The sequence below is a fragment of the Rosa rugosa genome, chromosome 2 (assembly GCF_958449725.1).
Source record: "Rosa rugosa chromosome 2, drRosRugo1.1, whole genome shotgun sequence".
NCBI classification, from domain to species: Eukaryota; Viridiplantae; Streptophyta; class Magnoliopsida; order Rosales; family Rosaceae; genus Rosa; species Rosa rugosa.
The window spans coordinates 63,213,019-63,238,685 of NC_084821.1; the positions used below are offsets into that span (position 1 = coordinate 63,213,019).

A 25,667-nucleotide genomic window follows, 5' to 3' on the forward strand; every position below is an offset into this window, starting at 1 on the left:
GGGGGATGGCGGGATGGTCTGCCTGCTCTTCAGCGTTTCCCCTGCTACCGTTAGTCATGGTGATTGTGGTGGGATGGCCTTTTGTTCAAGGGTTCCCACAGACGGCGCCAATGTTAATGTCTAAAAGTTCGGCGGTAGCTGAACCTTCGTTAACGCTGATCCGATGGGCGGATCGATACTTGCGATGTTCTCAAAGCTTCCGCTACCTGTCAAATAAAATACAAAGGGCGTCAGAGGGAGACCGCGTTGGGCGGTCTTCAACTCTCCGATGCCTAAGTTAGTCAATGTATTTATGTTGACAAAGTAACAGTAGGTAAGTATTGAATGCGTAGTTAATGAGGAGAGAGGAGAGAACCTTTTATAGGTGAGGAAGAGGTTGATCTTCTCTTTGTTTTCGATGTGGGACTGATATGCTTCAGTTCCCAATTTCAGAAGCTTCTGATGCCATCTTGGCGCGGTGCGTAGCGGCGCGTCGGCGGCGATCTGGAGGTGGTCCGACGCTGAGGCTGTAGCCCGCCTGGCGGTGTGTCTACATGTCATTCCTTTGGTTGGAATTAGTACATTTGGCGGTACAATGAGCGTAGCCCATTAGAGCTAATTATGCTTGCAAATGTACATGTATGTACACAAGGTGAATAGAAAAAATTGCTATTACCATGGGTTTTATTTATGTACAATGCCATTTGTCATGGTCACTTCTGTTGACATGAAATCAGCTACTCATGTTCTGTTAGCACTTGTTAGTAAAATTTGTTTGTTATTGTGGAATTCATATAGTGCTGCAGCACCAAGTATGAGTCTGTCTTCTCGATTTGCAGGTAATTAGGGGTTAGCTGGAAAACATGTCATGGTTTTGATTATCAATAATAGTGGCAAAATCTGTTATTCATGTGGAAATGCAAGCAATTTCTGAAGCCCTTTCCTTAGCATCAGGAAAAGGTTGGAATAAGATTGAAATTGAGTCCCGCAACATAGCGCGGGTACTCTTTCTAGTACTACAGAAGCAACAAGAGAATTTAATTGTTCAAGCTGCAGGAGGAGGAGATGTGCCTGCAGGATATCCCAATCTGGATAAGATCTCATCCAATTTCCGTCCCTGATTAGCCATTTCATCACGATGCTGTTGAGCCATGTCACTCTGGAGCTGGATAAGCCGGTCAAGTCTCTGGTCAATAGTAGTAGTGGATCTGGATGCACCTTTAGTATCGGCCACACCATCTCTGCCCTTCTCCAACTGCTCAAACTTGTTGATTCCATGTCTATAGTAGGCGACCACACTTTCCAACCCTTCTATTGTGAGAGCAAAGGCTTCTACTTTTGTAGGACATTCTACATATTTCTCCAAGATAGCAGGATAAGATTCGGACGACTCAGAGACGATGGGGAATGCCCAGGTCAGAAGCTCTTCCCCAATGACATCGCTTTTCTTTATCATTCTTTCAACATTGCCTCTCTCTGTTTTTGTACTTTGTCTATTGTAAGTCGTCTCAGTCACTGTAATTTCACCTTCTACAACGATGAGCATCCGATCAATTGCGCTAAGTGGATAAAAGATGCAGCTATGCTGCGGGAGTACCAGCGGCTCGAGAGACATACAGATGCGACTCAACACGTCTTCATCAACGCCTTCAAGTACAGGAACCTATATATATTAAATACATTAACTGGACTTGACAGAATGTAGGAGCCTAAATAATTTTCTTGATGGTTTTTATTTTTGCTAAGAATAGCTACTATATATGTAGAAACTAAGGTTTATTTATTTATATAGATGGATCTTACATACCTTACGCAGAGAATTGATGCAGATCTGCTTCTTTATACGATATTCGATATCCCAGGAAAGACCAATAGAGAACAGATACTTCACATCCACCTCAGCATCCCAGTTCTTTTCCAGTACATTATTAGCCTTTATGTGTTCCATGACCAATGTCTGCAGACCGTCCGGGATAGTGTTTCTTGACAGCCACTCAATTATCTTCTTCTGATGTTCCTCTAACTTCACTGATCTTGAGGTTATCAACTTCTGGTATGCCTGTTTTACAAATTAGAGATTAAGAATCTCGAATCTCATTTATAGTGCATTACAAGCGGAAAAGGATGGTCTTTGGGGCCTCCTTTATAATTCTTGCCAGTTCATATAATGAATACTAATTAATGAAAATAAAAACAAGCAAATCAATTACTTGGGACTCATTTTAACCTCGTTTAGATTCGATCCTCTATACGTCCTTCCCCGTGAAAGGTACTCGTTCCTAAGCTGGTGATACCACGTGCACGAGATACCGAAGGCTTCTACTTTTGTTTCGCACTTGAGTGACTTGGCATCTTTAGGAATATTAGGGTAGCTATCCAGAAGCTCTTCTACATAAACTTCACCTTTCCCAAAACGAGCAACATTAGCTCCGGTGTTGTCTGTACAGACAACTACGCCTTCTGTGATGATGAGCATTCTATGATTTGACTTTCCTTCTTTAACCACGCAGTTATTCTCCTCGAAGACTACTGGCTTGAGAGCGCGGTTGAGGAAAATCTTGTTCTGCTCGCTTTCCAGTTGGGGAAGGATATATTTAAGCATGAATACCTGTTCATATATTGTTTACGTAATCAATATAAGAATCTTGACTAGCCGTGTCATTTCATCATAAGAAAAATATATATTAGAGAAAGGTTGCCCCTTGAGAAACATACTTTCGGTATGGCATTTTGGAACAAATACTGCTTCAAACCAATCCTGATTTTCACTTTGTCAGGCTCATCCCCAGTAAGAGCATTGAAAACAAAAACCAAGTCCACGTCATCATCGTAGTTTTTTTCCACTATTTTCTTTTCTGTTATGATTTTCACTGCTCCTGTTTTCACTTCTTCAGGGATACCATTTCTTACCATCCACATTTCTAGAGCTTTATATTTGGAATTAATTTTGTTCTGCTCATTCTCCAATGCTATGGTAGATTCCCACAAAATATGTGTCTGGTTGATCAAATGAAAACACAGTTCAAGTTAATGTCTTATACAAGGATAATTAAAGAGCTTCATATTAATGTAAGATTCATTGTTTTCTTTTGGCAAAAACAATTTAGGTTCAATTGGACGAGAAGATATAAGAGGATGAATATATATAAATTGCTCAACTAAAACTTCACATATAAATTTTGTTTTGATCAGATTAATTTCATGAATACAAAAAATGTCTGTAAAAGAAAAAAACACACAAACATGAATACGAAAAATATTGAAGAAGTGGTGAATTTGAATGGTCTTCACCAATAACACGTACATTACATAGGTATGGAGCTAGAACATAGAGGGTTATGTGAGGGATCACCTCATCTATGCTGACTAATTTCGGTGCTGGTTGTCAACAATCACAAAAGAAGTGAACAACAATATCCAAGAATCATCTACCCCACACACCAGCGGACTCAATAAGGGCTCAACGGGGGCTTATGCGCCCGGTGAATTTTTTTCATGCATATATATCCTATATCCTTGATTAAGTTCTAATGTTTTATCACATATAAGCCCCCACAAATCAGCTTCATTAATTTGGCCCACTTAAATAGTGGATACATGTATGCATATGTATATGTATATATACATGTATGTATATGCATGTGTGTGTGTATATATATATATAGTGCTTCCTACTAAGGACCTCCGCATATTTTAAAATATGCGGATTTCCTTGATAGGCTCACTCTTCGATCACATATCTATATCTTGACTGTTCAGTTTTTAGGTCCTAATATATAAATTACTTTTACAAATTTTCAGCCAAATTGATAATCATTAAGGTATCGAACTAGATTAAATCAATGAATGAACTGAATCTGTCCAGCCTGAACCGGTCATGTTTATAATTACAAATCGCAGTTATGAATGCGATCGAAAAGTGAGTCTATCAATTATGCAAATTTTCAGCCAAATTAGTGAACGTTAAGGTATCGAACTAGATTAAATCAATGGACGGACAAAATCTGTCAAACCTAAACCATTCATGTTTATAATTGTAAATCACAATTTTGAATGCATTGTTTTATTGTTATTAAAAAAATCCCTTAGCCCACCCTACTCTTACATATGTCAGTGAGAATCGAACTCATGACCTTTATAATGTTAGAATTATAACTTACCAACAGGTCATAACTCACCGGCACAATTTTAAATGCCTTAACAATTATCAATTTGGCCAAAAATTTTCTAATTGATTTACTCATATAGACTTAACAACTAAACTGTGGAGATGTTAATAAGTGATCGAAAAGTTGGTCAAATAATCAATCCCTTAAAATGGCCTAAAAAAGATCCCTCATTAAAAGGGCCCTATGTATATATATATATATATATATATGTGTGTGTGTGTGTGTGTGTGTGTGTGTGTGTGTTTAAGGATATCTCTATTTGTGTTTGGCTCAAACTCTAGGTTACTTGACCTAGTGGTAATAGGGTTAAATTAGAAGGATCTAGATTCCTATTCAATGTACGATTACTTTCCTTGTATGATTGAGATTCTATGCATTGTAATCCTCTAAATAAAGAGACCTCTATTATCAATGAGAACACACAGCGAATTTCTCTCAGTTTCTGATTCCCTAAAACACGTTATCAGCACGAAGCACTAACCCTAAAACCCTAATTTTGTAGCCCTCAAATTCCAACATCCATCGCCTCACATATTGAAGCCCTAGCCTCAAGGAACCCAGAACCGGAGGCGGAACCACCGGAACAGGCCGAAAACCGCCTGAACCGGCCGCCGGAATAGGCTGAACCGCTCGGGTTAGCCTCGCTACCGGAAGCACATGTGCCTGCCCTCCGCAGATCTGCCGAGCCCCTGCCGAGATCTGCTAAGCAGCTGCCGAGCCCTGCCGAGCATCTGCCGAAGCATCCGCAAGACCTGCCGAGAGCTCTGCGCGCACCTGCCGAGAGCCCTGCGCACCTGCCGACAGCCTTCCACACACCTGCCGAGCAGTTGCCGAACCCCTGCCGAGATCTGCAGAGAGCCCCTGCACAACCCCTGCAGCAGCCCTACAGCAGCCCCCGCAAGCCACCGCAACTGCCCTGCCTAGCTCCGGCCACCAGTTTCCGGCCACTTTTCCGGTGACCTTCGGCGACCTTTTTTCCGGCCATCTTAAACAACTTTTCCGGTCAAGATTTTCAGCTATTTTTCAAGGTAAACTTTACTAAAAGTTCCTGTTTTTGAAGTTTTTCATTCTTTTCTTCTTTTCTCTCGGGGACTTACAACCTCCCTTCTTCTACCCTCCTTTCTTCTTCATAGGGGAGACCTAATTAAGCCGAACTGTGGGGGTTCGTGCTCACTCCAAGCTTGGAGCTTGTTGAGATCTCCAAACTTAGAGTTTGTAGAGAATTTATGATCGACCACTTGCATCATTGTTTCGATCTAATCCAATCCCTCTTGGAATCGAATTTCTTGGAAGCGACTACGCTCGGAAATTCCTAATTTCTTGGAAGCGACTACGCTCAGAAATTTTATATGTTTTCGTGGTAGCTTTTTCCGCTCCGAAACTAACCTTTTTCTTGTTCTCTTTCAGGATGAGTAACCTGAACAAATTGGACTTTGCTCCATTGGGAACAACTGGCTTTGAATATCACATGTGGGTTCGTGATATCCGCCAGCATCTCAAGGCCGATGGAATCTTGAATATGATTCTCGAGCCTAGGTAGGACGTGCTAACTGTTGAGCAAGCTCAAGCTTTGGAAGCAAATAGAGCAGCCTTAGAGGCAAATAAGGCGAAAGCCATCATCCTAATGACTCGTCATATGGATGATTCGCTCCAGTACGAGTGTATGAATGAAGAAGACCCCAGAAGGTTGTGGGTCTCACTCGAAGAAAGATTTGGCAACGTCCGTGACTCCTTGCTTCCTGACCTAGAAGTGAGATGGCATAGCCTTAGCTTATGTGATTTCAAGTCAGTTCTTGACTACAACTCGGAAGCACTTCGCATTAAATCCTTAATGGAATTCTGTGGTAAAGAGATCACAGATGCGATGTTGATTGAGAAGACTCTCTCTACCTTCCCCGTCTCTGCATTGATGGTTGCTAAGAACTATCGAATCGATGTTGTTGCAGGACGGATCACAAGGTTTCATGAGCTCATTGGAGCTATGAATGTCGCTGAAAAGCATGACAACATCCTTGTGAAGAACTATAATTCGAGATCCGTGGAAATAGAGCATATTCCGGAATCCAATTATAGTCGCGCCCCTAAGAGAAGCCGCCAAGAGCGAAACCCTAACCTTAGGGATACTTCTGGACGTTCTGGTCCATATAATCGCTCTACTTGGGAAGGTAACCGCCAATATAGGTGAACACGGAACCGAAGAGGTCAACGTGGAAAGAGAGAGGGAGGCAACGCCTCTGGCCATGTTGGTGGCGCCACCAACACTAAGAGCCATCTAAATGACGCTTTCAAAGCGCCTCAATCAATGGAGTTTGAGCAAAGAGATGTATGTTCTCGATGTGGAGTGTCTAATCATTGGACACACATTTGTAGAGCTCGTGAAGAAATTGTCACCGCCTACAAAGCATATTGTGAAGCAAGAGAAGCTCACTATATGGAACAAGAAGATCAAGAAGATGATCTAGAATGAAGGGTTGAAGACTACAAATCTGGCTGGGATCGATAGATAGCCAATTTTGTTTCAGTCTTTATTTTTCCAAGAGATGTAATAGGCAATTGCCATATACTTTGTAGTAAATGCTATTGGTTTAGTTTTTCTTCACATAGGCTCGTCCAAAATGAGTGTGATGTCTAGGAAGGTTTTGAGATAAGTGGTACTTAAGCGAGCTTTGCTCCACCGATATCTCTCTACTCACCTGGTCATATTTATTTTGGAGTTACCGAAAGAAGTCAAACGACTACCTTTGTTTTTCATTAGCTAGCATTTGGATTAGATTCTCCTAATGGTTAAGAGACAATGATGTACTCCGCTTATGAATAAAATTTCGAGTTCTTTTCATTATGACTCAATTTTGATTCTGAGCATATTACTTTGTGACTACGATGGCTGGGCCATCAATATTAATTCGAGGACATGGAATAGCCCAAGTTCCCATTGCCAAATGGCACCTTGATTATTGTCACATAAACTCTCTACGCTCTTAGGGCAAATTGCCCTATGAATAGCCAACGGATTCCATGCGAAAACGCATGTAGAGAACGGAGATGAGTTCATTTGCAATACCTCTAACGATTGCGAACAAAGACGCATCTTAGAGACGTTTATGTGTCTCTCTAGTGGACTCTATGTCACTATTCGAGCTATTAAATCCAATAAAGTTATGAGAGAAGATCTCTTGGATTTAGACACATATTGGCTTTGTCACGACAGGATAGGTCATCCTGGTCATGATATGATGATCCGTCTACTAAAGACTTCACACGGACATCCATCCTTTTGAGCAAAACGAAGCAAGAATCTGATGACGCCATAAAAGGCGCCAACCATGAGCATAACGCCATGGTTGTTCCTCCTAGTGGCCATGACGCCATACATGCTAATTTCCATGGCTCCAAAGCCATGATGGGAGATGTAGTCACACATTTTGCTTCTAATAGCGCTACAGACGCTCAGGCCCAACCAAAATCCTCATTGGTTGCTTCTAAGGCCTCTCGCTCATTTTGCAAAGCCAGTTCCTTCGGGAAATTAGGACTGAGACCGTCCTACGCAAAGGATATGAAAATACTCATTCTGTTCTTACATCAAATCCATGGGGATTCTATGGACTGATTCAACCAACTTGCGGACGTTTAAATATCTCATGATGTTGGTTGACACGCAAACACGCTGGTCACGTGTCGTGCCATTGTCCACTTGTAATGCTGCTTATGCTACACTCCTAGCACATATCATATGACAACGGGCTCACTCCCCGAATCATCATATTCAGTCAATTGGATTTGACTATGCTGGAGAGTTTACATCAAAGACTTTCGATGGTTATTGCGTTGGGACTGATGTTGGACATCATATTCCCATGTACACACCCAATTGGTCTCGCGGAAACGACTACGATGATAGTCCGGACATTGGTAATGCGCACCACTCTCCTTATATCCGCTTGAGGTGATGCAATATCGCATGCAGCTATGCTAATTCGTCTACCACCTACCGCCACTCAATGTACCTCTGCTTTACAGCTAGTGACTGGGTACAAGTATTTTGTACTTACGCACATTTGAGTGAGCCATTTATGTGCCCATTGCGCCGCCACAACGCATTATGATAGGTCCTTACAGACGAATGGGCAACTCGGTTGGATTTGAGACTCCTACAATCGTCCGCCACTTAATGCCCTTGCAAGGCGATCTCCTTACCGCTAGATTTGCGGATGTCACTTTGATGAAACAGTCTTCCCGTCGTTAGGGGGAGATAAGAACACAGATGTTCAACAGGAACGACAGGAATTGTCGTGGTCTGTCCCCACTATGTCTCATCTTGATCCCTATTAAAGTGACGAGATCACACAAATATGCTGCAAACATGCCTGCAAGGAAGTACGTCCCTACGAGAGGACGTAACACCACCCTACACGGAGGTAGGCATGGCGCCAACGCCAAAGAGAGTGGCACTCTGGCGTTACAGGCCATGGCCCCAGCTAGGATGCGTGGGAGGCCAGTGGGTTCGAAGGATACCTTGGCACAAACCAATCCTTGGATAATCGACACTCAAAATCCGTCTCATGAGTATCTTCCGGGTTATGGTTATCGTTTGGGGACGCCTCAACGTCAGAACCTATTCCTGAGAATATAGGGCTCTATGAAACTTACACTAGTGTACATGAGACGTGGGATAGAAACTCCCTCATAATTGATGATGTAGTTGCGCATTTCGTTGCGCATGAGTTTGTTGAGTCTGATGATATCGAACCACGCTCCGTTGATGAATGAATGCCAACGTAGAGAAATTTGGCCTAAATGGAAAGATGCAATCCAGGTTAAGATGGATTCTCTAACGAAGAGGAAGAGTTTTCGAGCTAGTGATGACAACACCTCCTAACATAAAACCTATTGACTAATGGGTCTTCGTTAGAAAGCGTGATGAGAAAAAGAGATGGCAATCTCGCCTTATGGCGCAAGGCTTCTCACAAAACGCCCTGGAATCGACTACGATGAGACATATTCTCTCGTAATGGATGTCATTGCACTCCACTACCTTGTCAGGTTGGTAGTTTCCGAATAACTGAACATGCAGCTTACAAATGTGGTCACTACGTATCTCTATGGGGATCTAGATACGGAATATACATGAAGGTTCATGGTGAACTTCATCTACCCAAGTCAAGTGGCTCTAGACCACGGAGCGCGTTTACAATAAGATTGAAACACTCACTAAAGTGACTACTTGATTGGGAAGGGATATGCCCACGCGTTTCCATAACAAGTTTCGGATTCTATCGCGGTTCATGTTGGACATGATCTTCATTAGAAGTCCTTAAAGAGTTAAGGGAAACCGCTGAACACTTGAAATCCGAGTTTGAGATGAATGATTTTGGGAGAACACGATTATGTCTCGGTTTGGAACTTGAGCATCGTGTTGATAGATGCTTAGGCATTTTGACAAGGTCAAACCTTCAAGCACCCCCATGATCGTTCGTAGTCTTGATCCTGAAAATGATCCTCTTCGTTCGAAGGATGATAATGAAGATGTGCTAGAGGCAGGAGTGCCTTACTTGAGTACAATAAGCGCATTATTGTACTTAGCTAAATGCACAAGACCGGACATCTCGTTTGCAATGAACTTGTTAGCTAGACATAGCTTTGCGCCAACGCGACGCCATTGGATTGGTGTAAAAGATATTTTTCAGTACTTGAGATGTACGATTAATTTGGGCTTGTTCTATCCCTACAGAAAGATGATGGATTCAGACCCATCACACACCAGAAACGCCGCCAACGCTGGCCTGCGTTCTCTATCCCCTCCCCAAAACGACATAAGTGTTTTGGAAGGTTTTGCTGATATTGGGTATCTCTCTGACCCACACAAAGGTCATTCCCAATTCGGTTAAGTGTTCACCATGGGAAAAGACCGTGACATCTTGGAGGTCTACAGAATAGACCCTAGTCGCTATATCTTCGAACAATGCAGAGATCATTGCTCTTCACGAAGTGGTTAGTGAATGTATATGGATTGGATCCATAATTACGCATGTTCGAAGAATTGTGGTTTGAAGTCTACCACAGATGAGCCTACGAGCATTTAGGATAATGCTGCTTGTTTTGAACAAATGAGGCAAGGCTACATCAAAAGCGATAACACCAAACATAATCAGTAACAACAGACTCTCCTCGAGATCAAAGTGAACTAGGTTCAATCTGAGGACAGTGAGGCAGACTTGTTTACTAAGTCATTGCCCAAATCCACGTTCGAGAAACATGTGGAAAGAATTGGCTTGCGGAAATTATCTGAACTCCCATGATCGTAGTCATCAGGGGGAGGCGCAGACATCAGGGGGAGATGTCTACATGTTCACCTCGAAACGTGAAGGGTGTGTTGTGCTCCTTTTCCCCTTCGACCGAGGTTATTTTTGTCCCACTGGGTTTTTGTTACTCGGCAAGGTTTTTAACGAGGCAACGAGAGAAGCACCGCGTTTGGACAACACAAGGGGGAGTGTTTAAGGATATCTCTATTTGTGTTTGGCCCAAACTCTAGGTTACTTGATCTAGTGGTAATAAGGTTAAATTAGAAGGATCTAGATTCCTATTCAATGTACGATTACTTTCCTTGTATGATTGAGATTCTATGCATTGTAATCCTCTATATAATGAGACTCCTATTATCAATGAGAACACACAGCGAATTTCTCTCAGTTTCTGATTCCCTAAAACAATATGTTCATTTTCACTCCCCTCCTTTTTTTTACTTGGTTAAATGTTTTTGTATATTAATGATAAAGGAAAATAATTATACGCTCTAAGTTATATGAAATCTTGGGTCCGTGGCCGCGGCCATTGGCCCCATACCCGCCCACAATTAAGAAAAAAAAAAGAGAGAGAGAGAGAGAATACATCCATGAAAAGGGGACATGATCGAATCCTACCTCCAAAGAATTTCCTCTCCCGATCTTTAACAACAATTTATAAAAGATTTAATCAACGAAAAAAAAAAACAATTTATAAAAGATTTTTTTTTTGTCAACTTTTTATCAAAGATTGATAATCTGATACAGTTTAGCTGCAAAAGGCTTAAACCAATTAAATACATGTACGTGTGACTGTAATCAAAACCAATATTAGCAAGTTGGTCAGCTAACATCTTGAGAAGGAATTAAAGCGACAAGAATCAAAAGTAAGCATTTACAAACACTAATTATTGAAGTAGAGATAGAGAAAGAGTACCTGCACATTTCCCATGAGATAGAGAAAGAGTAGCAACCCAACAAGAGAAATAAGAATAGTAAAACAGTTTTCCCACAGGTAGTTACTTGTTTCCAAACTCGTCCCAAAATTACTGTAAAAGTTATGTAGCAATTACTCATTAGGATATATGCTAATAAATGATACGAGTTAATTAATAAAGAGAAAATATTTATATAAGGTTGATTGGTATTTAGTTATGAAATTAGGAGCACTTTAGTCATAAAAATGGTTTAGATAGTGCTAAAATTGTGTAACTAAAAAAAGTATCTCTTTCTCTCATATTTTTTCCTATTCATATGGGAAAGGTAACGCTTTCCATTCTCACAAACGAGGCCAAAAGGAGAATATGACAATCCAGTTTCATTGGTCAATGTGTTTTCAGGTGTAACCCTTAGAGCAACTCTAATAGCTTCCCTATAATTTTTGTATTATAAGAAATTAAAAATCTGTTTAAGTAAAATAGATTCGAGAGAGAATTGTAGAGAGATGTGTGTATTATTATTGAGAATAGAAGCCCTATATATAGGGATTACAAAGTACTAGTTCTAATGTTACAAGGAATACCAATCCGTGTAGGATTGGGAAATCTAGAACCTTCTCTCCTATTGCTATTCCTAGTTTGATAAGGCACACTAAGTCGATTTTCCTTCAACACTCCCCCTTGTGCCGCTCAAACTTGGTGGTGACGCTTCATCCGTTGCCTCGTTAAAAACCTTGCCAGGTAACAAAAACCCTGTGGGATAAAAATAACCCTGGTCGAAGGACAAAAAGAGAACAACACGTCCTTCACTCTTCGAGATCGAACATGCAGACATCATAACTCCCCCTGATGTCGATATCTCCCCCTGATTGCTACAATCGTGGGAGTTCGGATAACTTTCTCAATCCGATGCTCTTCACATGTTTCTCGAAGGTGGATTTAGGTAACGACTTAGTGAATAAGTCCGCTACATTATCCTCTGATCGGATTTGATTCACTTCAATATTTAGAAGTGATTGTTGTTGCTGATTATAAAATAACTTAGGCGATATATGCTTGGTGTTGTCGCCTTTGATGAAGCCTAACTTTATTTGTTCAATACAAGCTGCATTATCCTCATAAATGCATGTAGGTTCATCTGTGGTAGACTTCAAACCACAACTTCCTTGAATATGTCGAATTACACACCTTAGCCATATACATTCTCGTACGGCTTCATGTAGAGCAATAATCTCTGCATGATTTGAGGAAGTAGCAACAAGGGTCTGTTTTGTAGACCTCCAAGATATCGCAGTGCTTCCCATGGTAAAGACATAACCAGTTTGGGAGCGACCTTTGTGAGGGTCAGAGAGGTACCCTGCATCAGCAAATCCCATCAACACATCATTGTCGTTTTGATGGAGGGAGATAGGAGGACGCCGGCCACCATGAGCGGCGGCGGCGCCGGCGGCGGCAACATGGCCGGCGGCCATTCCATGGACGGGGGCGTTTTGCCTTTTGGGGTCCGATCCCAACTTTCCGTCATTCCTTTTCTCTCTGTAGGGATAGAATAGGCCCATATCAATCGTACCTCTTAGGTATCGAAAGATTGTCTTTACACCAATCCAATGGCGGCGTGTTGGCGCAGAGCTATATCGAGCTAACAAGTTCACTGCGAATGAGATATCCGGTCTTGTGCATTGAGCTAAGTACAATCATGCGCCTATTGCACTCAAATAGGGCACTTCGGCCTCTAATGGTTCTTCGTCCTCATCCCTTGGACGAAACGGATCTTTTCCGGGCTCAAGACTACGGCCGATCATGGGAGTACTCGCAGGCTTCACTTTATCTTCATTAAAGCGCCTTAGGACCTTCTGAGTATATGCAGACTGATGGATCAAAATCCCATCACTACAGTGCTCGAGTTCTAAACCGAGACAAAACCGTGTTTTCCCAAGATCTTTCATCTCAAATTCGGATTTCAAGTATTTAGCAGTTTCCTTCAACTCATCTAGAGTTCCAATTAGGTTCATGTCATCGACATAAACTGCTACGATTGCAAATCCGGAACTTGTTCTCTTAATGAACGCGCATGGGCATATTTCATCGTTAATATATCCCTTCCCAATCAAGTAGTCACTTAGACGGTTATACCACATCCGTCTGGATTGTTTTAATCCATATAGTGAGCGTTTTAATCTTATTGAAAACGCGCTCCGTGGTTTAGAGCCACTTGATTTGGGTAATTGAAGTCCATCTGGAACCTTCATATATATCTCTGAATCTAGATCCCCATAGAGATATGCTGTAACCACATCCATAAGCTGCATGTCAAGTTTTTCGGAAACTACCAAACTGACAAGGTAGCGGAACGTTATAACGTCCATTACGGGAGAATATGTCTCCTCGTAGTCGATTCCAGGGCGTTGTGAGAAACCTTGCGCCACAAGGCGGGCTTTATATCTTACTACCTCATTTTTCTCATTACGCTTTCTAACAAAGACCCATTTATGGCCAACAGGCTTTACACTTGGGGGTGTCTGCGTTACAGGCCCAAATACCTGTCTCTTTGTTAGTGAATCCAATTCAACCTGGATCGCATCTTTCCATTTAGGCCAATCTGCTCTTCGTTGACATTCTTCAACAGAGCGAGGTTCGATATCATCATATTCTATAATTCCTTTTGCAATATGATATGCAAATGCATCATCAATCGCCATAGAATTTCTATCCATCATCTCATGTACACTAGTGTAATTTATGGAGATCTCTCTATTCTCTGGAGTTGGTTCTGACATTGGAGCGTCCCCCAATGATGTCTCTTGAACATAACCATAATCCGGAATATTCTCATGAGATGGATTATTCACATCGATGATTAATGGATTATTTTGTGCCAAACTCGCTTTCTTTCTTGGGCGAGAATCCATCGAACCTATGGGCCTCCCGCGCTTCCTGGCAGGAGCCATGGGCCTAGCCAAAACGTCACCATCACTGTGAGAGGGGACGTTGGCGCCATGCTCATATCCTCTTGAGTTGGCGTCATGTCCTCTAGTTTTAGGGACATCAATCCTTGCAGGCACGTTTGCAGCAGGTATGTGTGATCTCGTTCTGCTACGTTCTGAAGATCGAGAATTCTCCGCACTTCAATTTCGGACTGTACGGTTCGGGGATCAAGATGAGACAGAGTGGGGACAGACCACGACAATTCCTGTCGTTCCTGTTGAACATTGATGTTCTTATCTCCCCCTAACGACGGGAAGACTGTCTCATCGAAGTGACAATCCGCAAATCTAGCGGTAAAGAGATCGCCTGTCAAGGGTTCTATGTAGCGGATAATCGTTGGAGAATCATATCCAACATAAATGCCTAATCGTCGTTGAGGACCCATTTTGGTGCGCTGTGGAGACGCAATAGGCACATAAACTGCACACCCAAAGATGCGTAAGTGTGAGACATCAGGCTCATACCCAGTAACCATCTGGGACGCAGAGAATGGTTGAGTGGCAGTGGGTCTCAGACGAATAAGCACAGTTGCATGCAATATTGCATAGCCCCAAGCAGAAATAGGGAGATTGGTGCGCATTACCAATGCCCTAGCGACCATTTGTAGTCGTTTAATGGCGGTTTCTGCGAGACCATTTTGGGTGTGAACATGAGGAACAAGATGTTCAACATCAATCCCAATGGATATGCAATAATCATCAAAAGTCTTTGATGTAAACTCTCCAGCATTGTCTAATCTTATAGACTTAATAGGATGATCAGGGTGGTGAGCCCGTAACTTAATTATTTGTGCTAGGAGTTTAGCAAATGCAGTGTTCCTTGTGGACAATAGCATGACATGTGACCAGCGTGTCGATGCATCAACCAACACCATAAAATATCTAAATGGTCCGCATGGTGGTTGAATAGGTCCACAAACATCACCTTGGATTCTTTGCAAGAATGGTATATTTTCTTTAGTGTCCTTTGCATAGGATGGTCTCGATCCTAACTTTGCTAAAGAGCAGGCTTTGCAGAACGAATAATGGGCTTTAGAAATAACCAATGAGGATTTTGGTTGAGCCATGAAGTCACAATTGACTTTTGAAGTAGAAATTGGAGTCAGGGGAGCAGAGGTGGCGTCAAAGCCACCCTTGAGCCGCAGGGGGATGGCGGCGCCGGCTAGTGGTGGCCGGACTTGAAGGGGGAAGGCGCCGTGAGGCGCAGGTGCTCCTCCTTGATCCAAATTTCGAGTTTTACTTCCTTTCGTTCGGAAAAAGGGATGTCCGTGTGAAGTCTTTAATATACGGATCATCATGTCACGACCTGAGTGTCCCAAACGGTCGTGCCAAAGCCTATATGTGTCGGAATCCCATAAATCATTTCTCATGACATGGTTGGATTCAATGACTCGAATAGTGGTTGCATACAACCCACTAGAGCGACATATAAGTTTCTCTAAGACTCGTTTATGTCCGTAGTCATTAGAGGTGATGCAAAGGAACTCTTGTTCATTCTCACAATGTGTTTCCACATGAAAATCATTGGCACTTACATCTTGTAAGTAATAAAGTTCGAAAAATCAATCGATACTTTATTAATAATAGCCAATGATTACATCAAAGTTTCTTGACCAAAATCTAATCCAACATAAAAATCAAACCGTAGACAAATCGTAGTCACTCAATCCGTTCGGTAATTTCAATTTGGTTGTGACCAGGTAAGGTAAGGCGAGATTTTGGTGGAGCGTTGCTCACTTTTAAAACCGTTCTCTCAGATCAAACCTTGCCTAGACATCACAAGTACTCTTGAGTACGCCTAGAGGGAAAGAGTTAATACAATAAGTCATTTTATTGATTTAAGGCATAATTGCCATTACATAATTCTTGGAAAAATGAAAGACTATAAATAAAAATCTGTGCATTTTGTCTTCATCGCCAGATTTAAAGTCTTTGTGAACTCGAAGTCTTGATCACCATGATGCGACTACCTCCGTAGGTACATTGCAAATTCAGGTCCATTGATCAGACGTTCCATATCAGAAATAGACACCATAAAGAGGATTCTCCCTTGATTGAGGCGCATTGGCGCAATATGCATAGTCCCTAGGACTGGTGGCGTTGGAAAGTGGTGCCCATGGCCAACGTTGGCTCCATGGTTTCCAACCCTATTTCCCTCAAAATCACACATCCTACGGTCGTGTGATTATCGCCTTGAGCGATTACCTTCTTGAGCATTTCGATCATATGGATCATGACGTCGATGGCGACTTTCTCTAGCCATAGGACGATGCTCTTGATAGCTATCTTGAAGCCTATCAAATTCTCTTTTCACAAGTTCATTGCCATGTCTTTCAGCAGTGGCCATAGCTTCAATAAGCTGTTGGAAACTTGTGATCCGTCTTGCATTTACATGAGTCCAGAATAAGTCAGAGGACCTCATAGCACAGGCGGGGAAGGTATTGAAGGTTTTCTCAATCAACTGGTCTTCTGTGATCATCTTTCCACAGAGACGCATCATTACTCTGATGCGGAGGGCTTCCGAATAAAATAGCATGACCGTGTCAAATTCAGAGAAGCGAAGATCTTTCCATTCTGCTTCTGTATTCGGAAGGATGGAGTCACGAACATTGCCATATTATTCGCGAAGCGCTTGCCAAAGCTTTATAGCGCTATCCTCATTTATGAACTCAAACTGGAGGTCACTATCCATGTGACGTTTCATGAAGGAAATTGCTTTAGAATTATCTCTCTCAGTTTGAGGGTCTGGAGCTGTTTCTATAGGACAAAGCTCTTGGATTGTATGCAATAAATCTTGGGCAGTAAGATGGGTCACAATGTCAATGGCCCAGTATAAATATCTTTTGCCTGCATAATCCAATGGAACAAAATCGAGTTTGTTCGTGTATGTCATCCTGAAAGATGAAACAAGAACACGTTAGTTTCGGAGTCAATGCTTCCATGACAACTAATTATTGAGATTTTCGAGCTATGCTACCAAGAAATCGATTTCCAAGAAAATTGGATTAGACCGAAACAATGATGTTTATAAGGTCGTTAATCGATGCTTGCGGACGCTCTTAGTCCGAAGTCTTACGAACGCTCTTAGTTCGTTTATAGCGCGAATCCCCACGATTCCGCTTTCTCAAAATCGAACCCACGTTATAAGAAAGGTGGGATGAAGAAGAAGGGAGGTTTTTAAGTCCCCGAGAAAAGAAGAATAAGTATTTAAATTTATGAACTTCAAAACTTACTCTTGAATACTTACTTGTATTTGGATCACGCGCGTGTCGATGCAGGCGTGATGGAGTGAAGCAATCCAAGTAGATGCGTGCAGCGAATGCGGGGCAGCAGGGGCTGCGGTGGTAGTAGTGGTGTAGGAGCAGCGAAGGCAAACTGCAGGGGCAGCAGCTGCAGTGGCAGCAGCAGAGCTGGTCGCAGGGGCGCGCTAGCAGGTATGCGCGCAGGCTGGCAGGTATGCTGGCCGAAAGGGCTGCAGGAGCAGGCGGGCTAGCAAGGGGCTAGGTGCAGGGATGCTTCGGTGGCAGCAGGCTGGAACGCAGAGCTGCAGGGAGGGGGCAGCAAGCAGCGATACAGGGGCGTGTGGCTGCGGGAGCAGCTCGCAGGGCAGCAGGGGCTGCTGTGCAAGGTTGCAGGCGGGGCAGCAGTAGGGGCAGGGGCGCACGCGGGGCAGGCTGCAGCGATGCTAGCACGGGCTAGGGGTTGCGGCAGTTTTTGGAGATATGAAATTCTTTTCGGGTTTTGGCTTTTTGGCTTTTGTGGTTTAGGGCTCGTGCTGATAACGTGTTTAAGTAAAATAGATTCGAGAGAGAATTGTAGAGAGATGTGTGTATTATTATTGAGAATAGAAGCCCTATATATAGGGATTACAAAGTACTAGTTCTAATGCTACAAGGAATACCAATCCGTGTAGGATTGGGAAATCTAGAACCTTCTCTCCTATTGCTATTCCTAGTTTGATAAGGCACACTAAGTCGATTTTCCTTCAACAAAATCAAAATTTTAGCCTCTTTTTCTTCTCCAACTCCAACAGATTCCTTATTGTACAACAATCTTTAAAATCTCTATAATTCTTCCTTTAAATTTTAGAGATTGCTGTAAATTTAGGGAACTTTGTTTTCTTTTTCCTCACTATCCCTAAAATGGGGATAGTTAGAAATCTATTGGAGCAAAAGATGCTCATTTTTCCCTAAAATAGATCAAAATAAAAATATATGGAAACTATTGGAGTTGCTCTTATAGCTGGTATTAGATTGGATTTGATTTGGCCCTTTTTTCATTATACAACAAATGATTGTTCTTAGCGAATTCAGAATGTTATTTTATATATAGATTTTGCAACCAAACCAAATAATTATAGACTTGGCTCTATCATTTTAGGATAATAACTACTGATTTATGAACATATAAAAATGTAGCTAGACACTAAAGAATGGTCTCTCTCTCTCTCTCTACACACACACACACACATATATATATATATATATGGCAAAATAGCCAAATTACCCCATGATTTTTCCCATAACTGTCGATTTACCCCCTGACATTTCAATTTTGATTATCTACGCCCTCACTTTTCTAATTGTTGCCGATTTACACCCTATCATTATTTTTTAGACTTTCCGTCCAATTTTTTGTTAACTTGGTTAGCACGTGAGGGGCTTTTTCATCTTTTCAACTATCACCCGAAAAAAAAAAAAAAAAAAAAAAAAAAAAAAAAAAATTAAACAAACCAAAACATGGTTAAAGAAATAAATAAAAAATACAACATAGAGGAAGAGGGCATGTTGAGAAGAAGATAATTGAGAGATAGACAGAGAAGAAGAGGAGAGGATGAGGGAAAAAAAATAGTTGTGGGAGACGAATAGCAGTATTTTTTTTATTTTTTAACAAAGTAGTTTTGCATTTTTTTTTCTTGATTTATTAATATATGATGGTAATATTGGAAGATTAGAGGCAAAAAAATTATAGTTGGCCGGGGTGTACTAAGATTTTTGTTCGGTACAAATAGCAACACTCTTTTTTTTGTGTGACAATTGCAGAGACGAAAAGGCCCCTCACGTGCTAACCAAGTTAACGGAAATTAGATGGAAAGTCTAAAATTTAACCATAGGGTGTAAATTGGCAACATTTAGAAAAGTGAGGATGTAAATAATCAAAATTGAAATGTCAGGGGGTAAATCGGCAGTCATGAGAAAAGTCAGGAGGTAATTTGGCTATTTTACCTATATATATATATATATATATCAATTTATTCAATTAAGAACCGTAATTTATTCAATTAAGAATCTACGGTAAAAATCTAATATCATTTGGTCTAGTAACATAAGTCTCTCGTTCATGAATAAAAGAACGTGAATTCAACTCACGAAAGAATAATTGTTGTAATTATGAATTACTGTAATAATAAAAAAAATATCTACGGTAAAATAGGGGAATATAAAATATTGCACTAGATCGGAAGTATAACCTATAAACATACCTTAGATTTCTGATGCCCCACCAAAAAGTATAGAAGTACTTTGTTGAAAAACTTTTGGATCCCGTATTACCTGATTGAAGAGCATCAAGATATACTCCAAAATCAAACAGCGTTGCATTTGATGGATTTACAGGACAAAACTCATCTAGAAGTGTGATACTTGTCGAATAATTAGTGTCCTTGCAATAATTAATGGCTAGACAACCCGTAGTATTTCTACATGTTTGATGCCAACATGATATCTCTCGTTGAATTGACAACAAGTACCAAAATGCTCCGAAAATCTGAAAGTTAATCGATTAAGTGAATTGAGAAAACTCTCCCACCAATAAAAATAAGAATATAAGACAAAAATTATCATAGATGATGACATCTAGGAACTGCAGTTACAATGTTATTATTTTGCTCACTGTAAAAATTCATCTACTTTTAAAAAAAAAAAAAATTATTCGTTTAATCCAACATTTTCATGTGAATTACCTAAGATACGCGAAAAACAGTTCTTGTTACTAGTTAGTGAGTTGTTATTTTGTAGTCTTGGAATAGTGCGTGTTATTGTCAAGTGACGGTGAGATAATAAATCATGACATCTCGATGAAGGTGAATACAATGAAAAAAATAAAAAATTTAAAAACAAAAAAAGTGGACGAATAAACAACAAGCCCTCTTGCAAAACACCTTACTTTTTTAATACAAGTAACACTTTATGAAACTATAAAGTCAACACTGTGCAGATTATTATTATTGTGTTTCTAAACCAGTTATTATAATGAAAGAGATAAACTTACATGACCAACCAAGACGTAGATGAGGAAATAGAATGCAATTTTGGCCCATTTCCCAACCCTTTTAAATGGCTTCTGGAAGTGGTAGATTTGGCAACCCCTTGCAATAAATTGCAAAATAAGAAAGACGTTGCTAATTGCTGTTTTATATGGATATCCAGACCCATTCATTCTGAAAAATATAGTTACTATTATGACCTGTACAAATTGAAACAAGTTAGAGTCAACAAGTAAAATCTAATCACGTGCAGATGACATCTTCCTGATTGAATTTCTAGTAACTATATTATATTGATGAATTCTGACACATTAATCATTAGATTCATACTTGTGCAATATACGGGGTTATTAGTGAAGATTTTTTAATTATCACTGACTTCTTTAATTTTTTTAATTATATATTTTTTATTTTACTAAAATTACTATTTAACTTCTTTTATTATGAGTTTTTATTTTTTAAATTAAAGGATAATTTGAGCAATACATGTTTTGGTGAAACGTGAACGCTTCGCCATAAAAAACAACTATTTATTTCTCCATTAATTACAGTATCTAAATAATTATTACCAGAGAGTCTATCTTTCTTGAAAAATCTTCTCATAAGGCCCTTTTAACTTGGGTATGTTTTTTTTTTTTTTTTCTGAGAATGTGGTATGCTTTAATACTACAACGGTGTTAAACTAAAGGAAAAAATTAAAAAAATTATTTTTTTAAAAAAAATGCCCACTACCTACATTTTTTTTTTATTTAAAAAAATGGTATTTCTAAATGTACCCAGCAAATATCTATGTACACCCAGCAAATTTTTTACACCCAACAAGTTTTCCTATAATACCCTTTTTAAAATTAAACCGAGCAAAACCCATAGACCCAGATGAAGAATACTACTCCCTTGTTCTTTTGAGATGAAGAAAAGGAGTTCTAGGTCTTTGGTCCTAAACAGACGGTACAAGCCATAAAACCAGTATATGATTACTTGGTTAGTGATACTGGTTGCTCCATTGATTTCCTAGCCCAACAAGAAAATACTGCAGTCGTGGTTATCATTACCTAGCTAATGAGATCAAAAGGCTACATCTTCCCCAAACTTCCAAATTCCAGAAGCCCAGATGTATGTATTAATTTATGCATACACATGTTTGCGTCCATGTGTGCGCATGGGTTTGATAAATAGAAAGAACAAACCAAAGTTGAAAGGAAATTGAAGAAAATATATACAATTGGGGTACGACCTCCATCAACTGGATCCCTCTCTAGTCTCTAGTGCAATTAAATCAGAATCTAATCAACTCTCCGCATTCTTATTTTTTATCTCCACATCATTTGTCTCTGGTCTACCATTTTGGAGTGCATATGTCATGTTTTCATCATTTATCTCAAGCAGACTTAGAAAGTCTTGATAGCTCTCATCTGTTTGAATAGATTTAGTCCCCTTCACATTCTTATTCACCAGAGAACTCTTTTTCTTTTTCTTCATCTTAGAAGAATGAGGGAGTCTGCTAGGTATTTGATAAACGAAAAGGGTATGGGCATATGAGTTTTTCTGGGTTTAATTAAAGAAAAGGGTATTATAGGAAAGTTTCTTGATGTAATTTGTTATTTTAGAAATTTGCTGGGTGTAAAAAATTTACTGGGTGTACTTAGATATTTGCTGGGTACATTTAGAAAGACCCTAAAAAAATTATTATAAACATTTCGTTTCACGTGACAAAATTGTACCCAACACAATAACACAAATGAAATAATAAAGATTTGGTGTAAAGTATATTGATCTAGTTTCATGAACCGCCATGTCGTATAAAAAAACAAAAACTATATATTTTAAGAGTGTCCTGGACAATCATTTTTATATAAGGGAACAGTTTATACGTACTCATGGACAATTAACCAAACATGTTATATTGAGAGAATCTTATGTAGGGTAAACGTACCACGTGTCTGGTACGGCTGACCAATGCAGAGGGTGTTTTTGGTATTTTATTTTAATAAGTAAGGATAGTTTTGAAACACACTTAAAATTTTATGGGTTTTGATTAGACAGCCTCACCTTCACGTGGTACGTTTGCCCTATGTAAGAATTTTTCTGTTATATTAGGCACCTTTTTGGGCAACTCATATTAGGGGAAGAAAGAAAAGAAATTAGAGAAAATTCTTGCCCTGCAACTCAAAAATAGCAAATTGCAAGAATTTAATACCACAAAGTTTTCTTTCTTCATACCTGTGGAATGGGAAGAATAACAAGGAGTTCGATCATATCTTGAGATAACCACTCTAAACGCCTCATACAGCCTTTCACGCAATATTCAATATTAAGTTTGTCGATCGGATCACGATTCTGAGCATCAATATTGAGTGCGAAAGCGAGATCTGTAAGTGATCGCAATGCAAGAACTATAGCCCTCAACTTTTTGTCCATTCCAATACACTTACTTTTCTCATCGATGAATGGAATATAAAAGAACAAAGGATCCACTGCCAATGCAATACATGATATTACTAGTAGTATCCTTTCCCACGTTTTCCCCTTCGTTAATTTCAATTTCCGCAGTAAACTGATGGGCAGAAGAAATGTCATGGTCAAACATAGAATCATATGGGGAACTAATGTCACTTGTACTTCCATATAGGAACTCATGCAGCTAAAATTGCATTGTGGCCCACAGATAAGTAGGCTAATTGGGTATATAATAATTTGGTAAATTGCAAATGAAACATGAACTGGCAATGGACCCCATATTTCAAGAAGTGAACGTAGAACTGCTAAGCATGCTTTCTTAACTGAAGTTGTAACTGATGACCATGATTTCTTAATTGGAGTGGTCCAAATATGTGAGCGTTGCCGGTCCGCATCGGCCGAACTGGAGCCTGGTTGTGATGGAACGCTGAGAAGATTGGAAAGGATTAATTTGTTATAGCATATATTGAAAGATATCCCCACACACACACGCATAGGAGCCTAGGAGGGACTAAGAGACCAACTGGGTCCCGCGCTTCAGTCAACTTTTTTAAAAAAATATATATTATATTAATCAAACATAACTTAATAATATGTATTAGGAAAATTCTACAATGTGTTAACGTATGACATGCATACAATTGCCTTAAAAGTGGTAAAATGAATCCTCAAAATAATAATATTAGTCCTCAAAGTGGTAACATAAGTCCTTAAAGTGGTAAATTTTCTTAGTTACCACATGAGTCCTCAAAATAATAATATTAGTCATCAAAGTGGTAACATGAGTCCTTAAAGTGATAAATTTTCTTAGTTTACCGTATGAGTCCTCAAAATAATAATATTAGTCCTCAAAGTGGTAACATGAGTCCTTAAAGTGGTAAAAATAGTTGATGTATGAGAAATGTTAACATACTATAGCTTTACCCATATGTATTATTATTATATATACTAACTATTCAACATTATATGTATTTTATAATCATAATTCTTCCGCGGACTAATAAAAGTAGTAATGCAAAATCACTTACTGACTTTCATAAGTAGCGCGCTTCGTTCCAGACAAATCTATTATTATTAAAATATAATATCATTATTACCATGTAATTTATGTCTGTATAGGATATATATTTATATATAATATTATATTATATATTCCAGCGATTTTGGGATAATTTTTATGTGTATTGCCGTAATCATTTTTTAGTTTTGACGACGGCACCTCTCTTCTTCATTTAGGTGTAAGAGTTATAGTTTTTAAAAAGAGAATTTTATGTTTGATTTCATATATTGATAAAGACATTTTTACTAGCACAGTAGATGAGATTAATATGAAACGATTTCAAAATATGAAATCTCATCAAGAATATTTATCATTGTAATAGATAAAAATTTCATTTATAAAACTGTTATGACATTGTTTTTGTTCTTTTTTTATTTTTTTGGTGCCCTGATAAGTTTGAAATCCTGGCTCCACCACTGCGCACACATATATCACGATTAATTCGAACGAATGTACTGGTGTTCGTGGAAGATTAGGACACATTCGTTCGTGGAAGATTAGGACACTGGATACAGTTTTAAACTTCTAGGGCACGTTTACTTGGAATGGGAGGGAATGATTACGGGGTAAAACTATTCATACGTTTACTAACACATAAAGGAATCAGAATGATTCCGGATAAAAGTATTCTTGCGTTTACTAACACATGAAGGAATCAGAATGGGTGTAGGTCCCACCTCCTTATAAGGAATCGATTCCTGAATATTCAGGAATTTGATTACGAAGGGGGGAGATGAGTTTAGGAATCAACTCCTCCGGAATCAATACCGATTCCTTTCTTCTCCCATTCCAGTTGTCTCCGATTCATGATTATTTTACATTCCAAGTAAGTAAACGTGCCACTAATGGAAATCAGAAGTGGAGCTAAGTAAAAAAATTTATGTGAAATAATTTCAAAGGGGAAATATGTAGGTAAATTTTTTTGTCCTTTAAATCAATAAGGTGCAGTGGTTTTCCCAGCCTATTCCTTCCACGTAGTAGGTTTTTTTTTTTTTTTTCAATTTAGTAATTAAAGAATTTTTTTTTGGGTATAATTTTGTAATTAAAGAATTTAGTTAGGGATGAAACTAAGAATATCCTAAGCTCCATCAATGCAAAAATTGTTGCAATGAAGTGAACTGCCCAAAAAAAAAAAAAATCACAGAAAACACTTCCACTGTTCAGATTGGGAAGCAAAAACCATTGAATGATCTTGTTGGCCAGTACGAGACACTAGGTAAGAAATCACTAATCTAGTTTCTCAGGCCGACCCCAATATATACGCGCGCATACAGTACCACTCGTTATAATAATATATGTTCACATATAATACAAAATTACAAATGCAATGAATAAAGAAACTAACCTTACGGCAACGCTCTCGATTGGGTGATCAGACATAACTTCAAACAATCCTATATACAAGTAGTGGGTATAAGTTGGCTTCAGAACTTTTTGTACAGATGATAGAAGTACCGGACAAAGCTGGGACTGAGCAGTTCGCTTGAACTTGGTACTAATTACAACTTGAGCAGTGAGCAGGCACAAGAGGAGAAGC

The 25,667-nt window shown here is 39.6% G+C and overlaps 1 protein-coding gene across 3 annotated transcripts; it reads right to left on the reverse strand.

Annotated features, from left to right (window-relative positions):
- Window positions 1-836: 836 nt before the first annotated feature.
- Window positions 837-25,667, reverse strand: LOC133729221 (cyclic nucleotide-gated ion channel 1-like). 3 transcript variants are annotated; one of them, XM_062156710.1, is made up of 10 exons: window positions 25,476-25,667; window positions 23,395-23,497; window positions 22,834-23,167; window positions 20,619-20,813; window positions 19,831-20,114; window positions 11,364-11,475; window positions 2,695-2,976; window positions 2,207-2,587; window positions 1,787-2,038; window positions 837-1,642 (listed from the first exon to the last, which is right to left on the reverse strand). In XM_062156710.1, the coding sequence occupies exons 2-10, from the start codon at window positions 23,463-23,465 to the stop codon at window positions 1,025-1,027; spliced, it is 2,529 nt and encodes an 842-aa protein (XP_062012694.1). In that variant the 5' UTR covers window positions 23,466-23,497; window positions 25,476-25,667; the 3' UTR covers window positions 837-1,024. The 3 variants fall into 3 exon arrangements, with proteins under 3 accessions (XP_062012694.1, XP_062012693.1, XP_062012695.1); XM_062156709.1 differs by having other exon boundaries at window positions 22,834-23,497; XM_062156711.1 differs by lacking the exons at window positions 22,834-23,167; window positions 23,395-23,497; window positions 25,476-25,667 and having other exon boundaries at window positions 19,831-19,900; window positions 20,619-20,807.

Bases quoted from the DNA above. Each gene is read 5' to 3' on its own strand.
- LOC133729221 (XM_062156709.1), bottom strand. From the start codon at position 25,510: ATGTCTGATCACCCAATCGAGAGCGTTGCCGTAAG. The intron at 20,814-22,833 runs GTATGAAGAAAG...CAATTTGTACAG, and splicing joins TTATTCTTCCCATTCCACAG to GTCATAATAGTAACTATATT. The intron at 2,977-11,363 runs GTACTCTTTCTC...TTGATCAACCAG, and splicing joins ATCTCATGGGAAATGTGCAG to ACACATATTTTGTGGGAATC.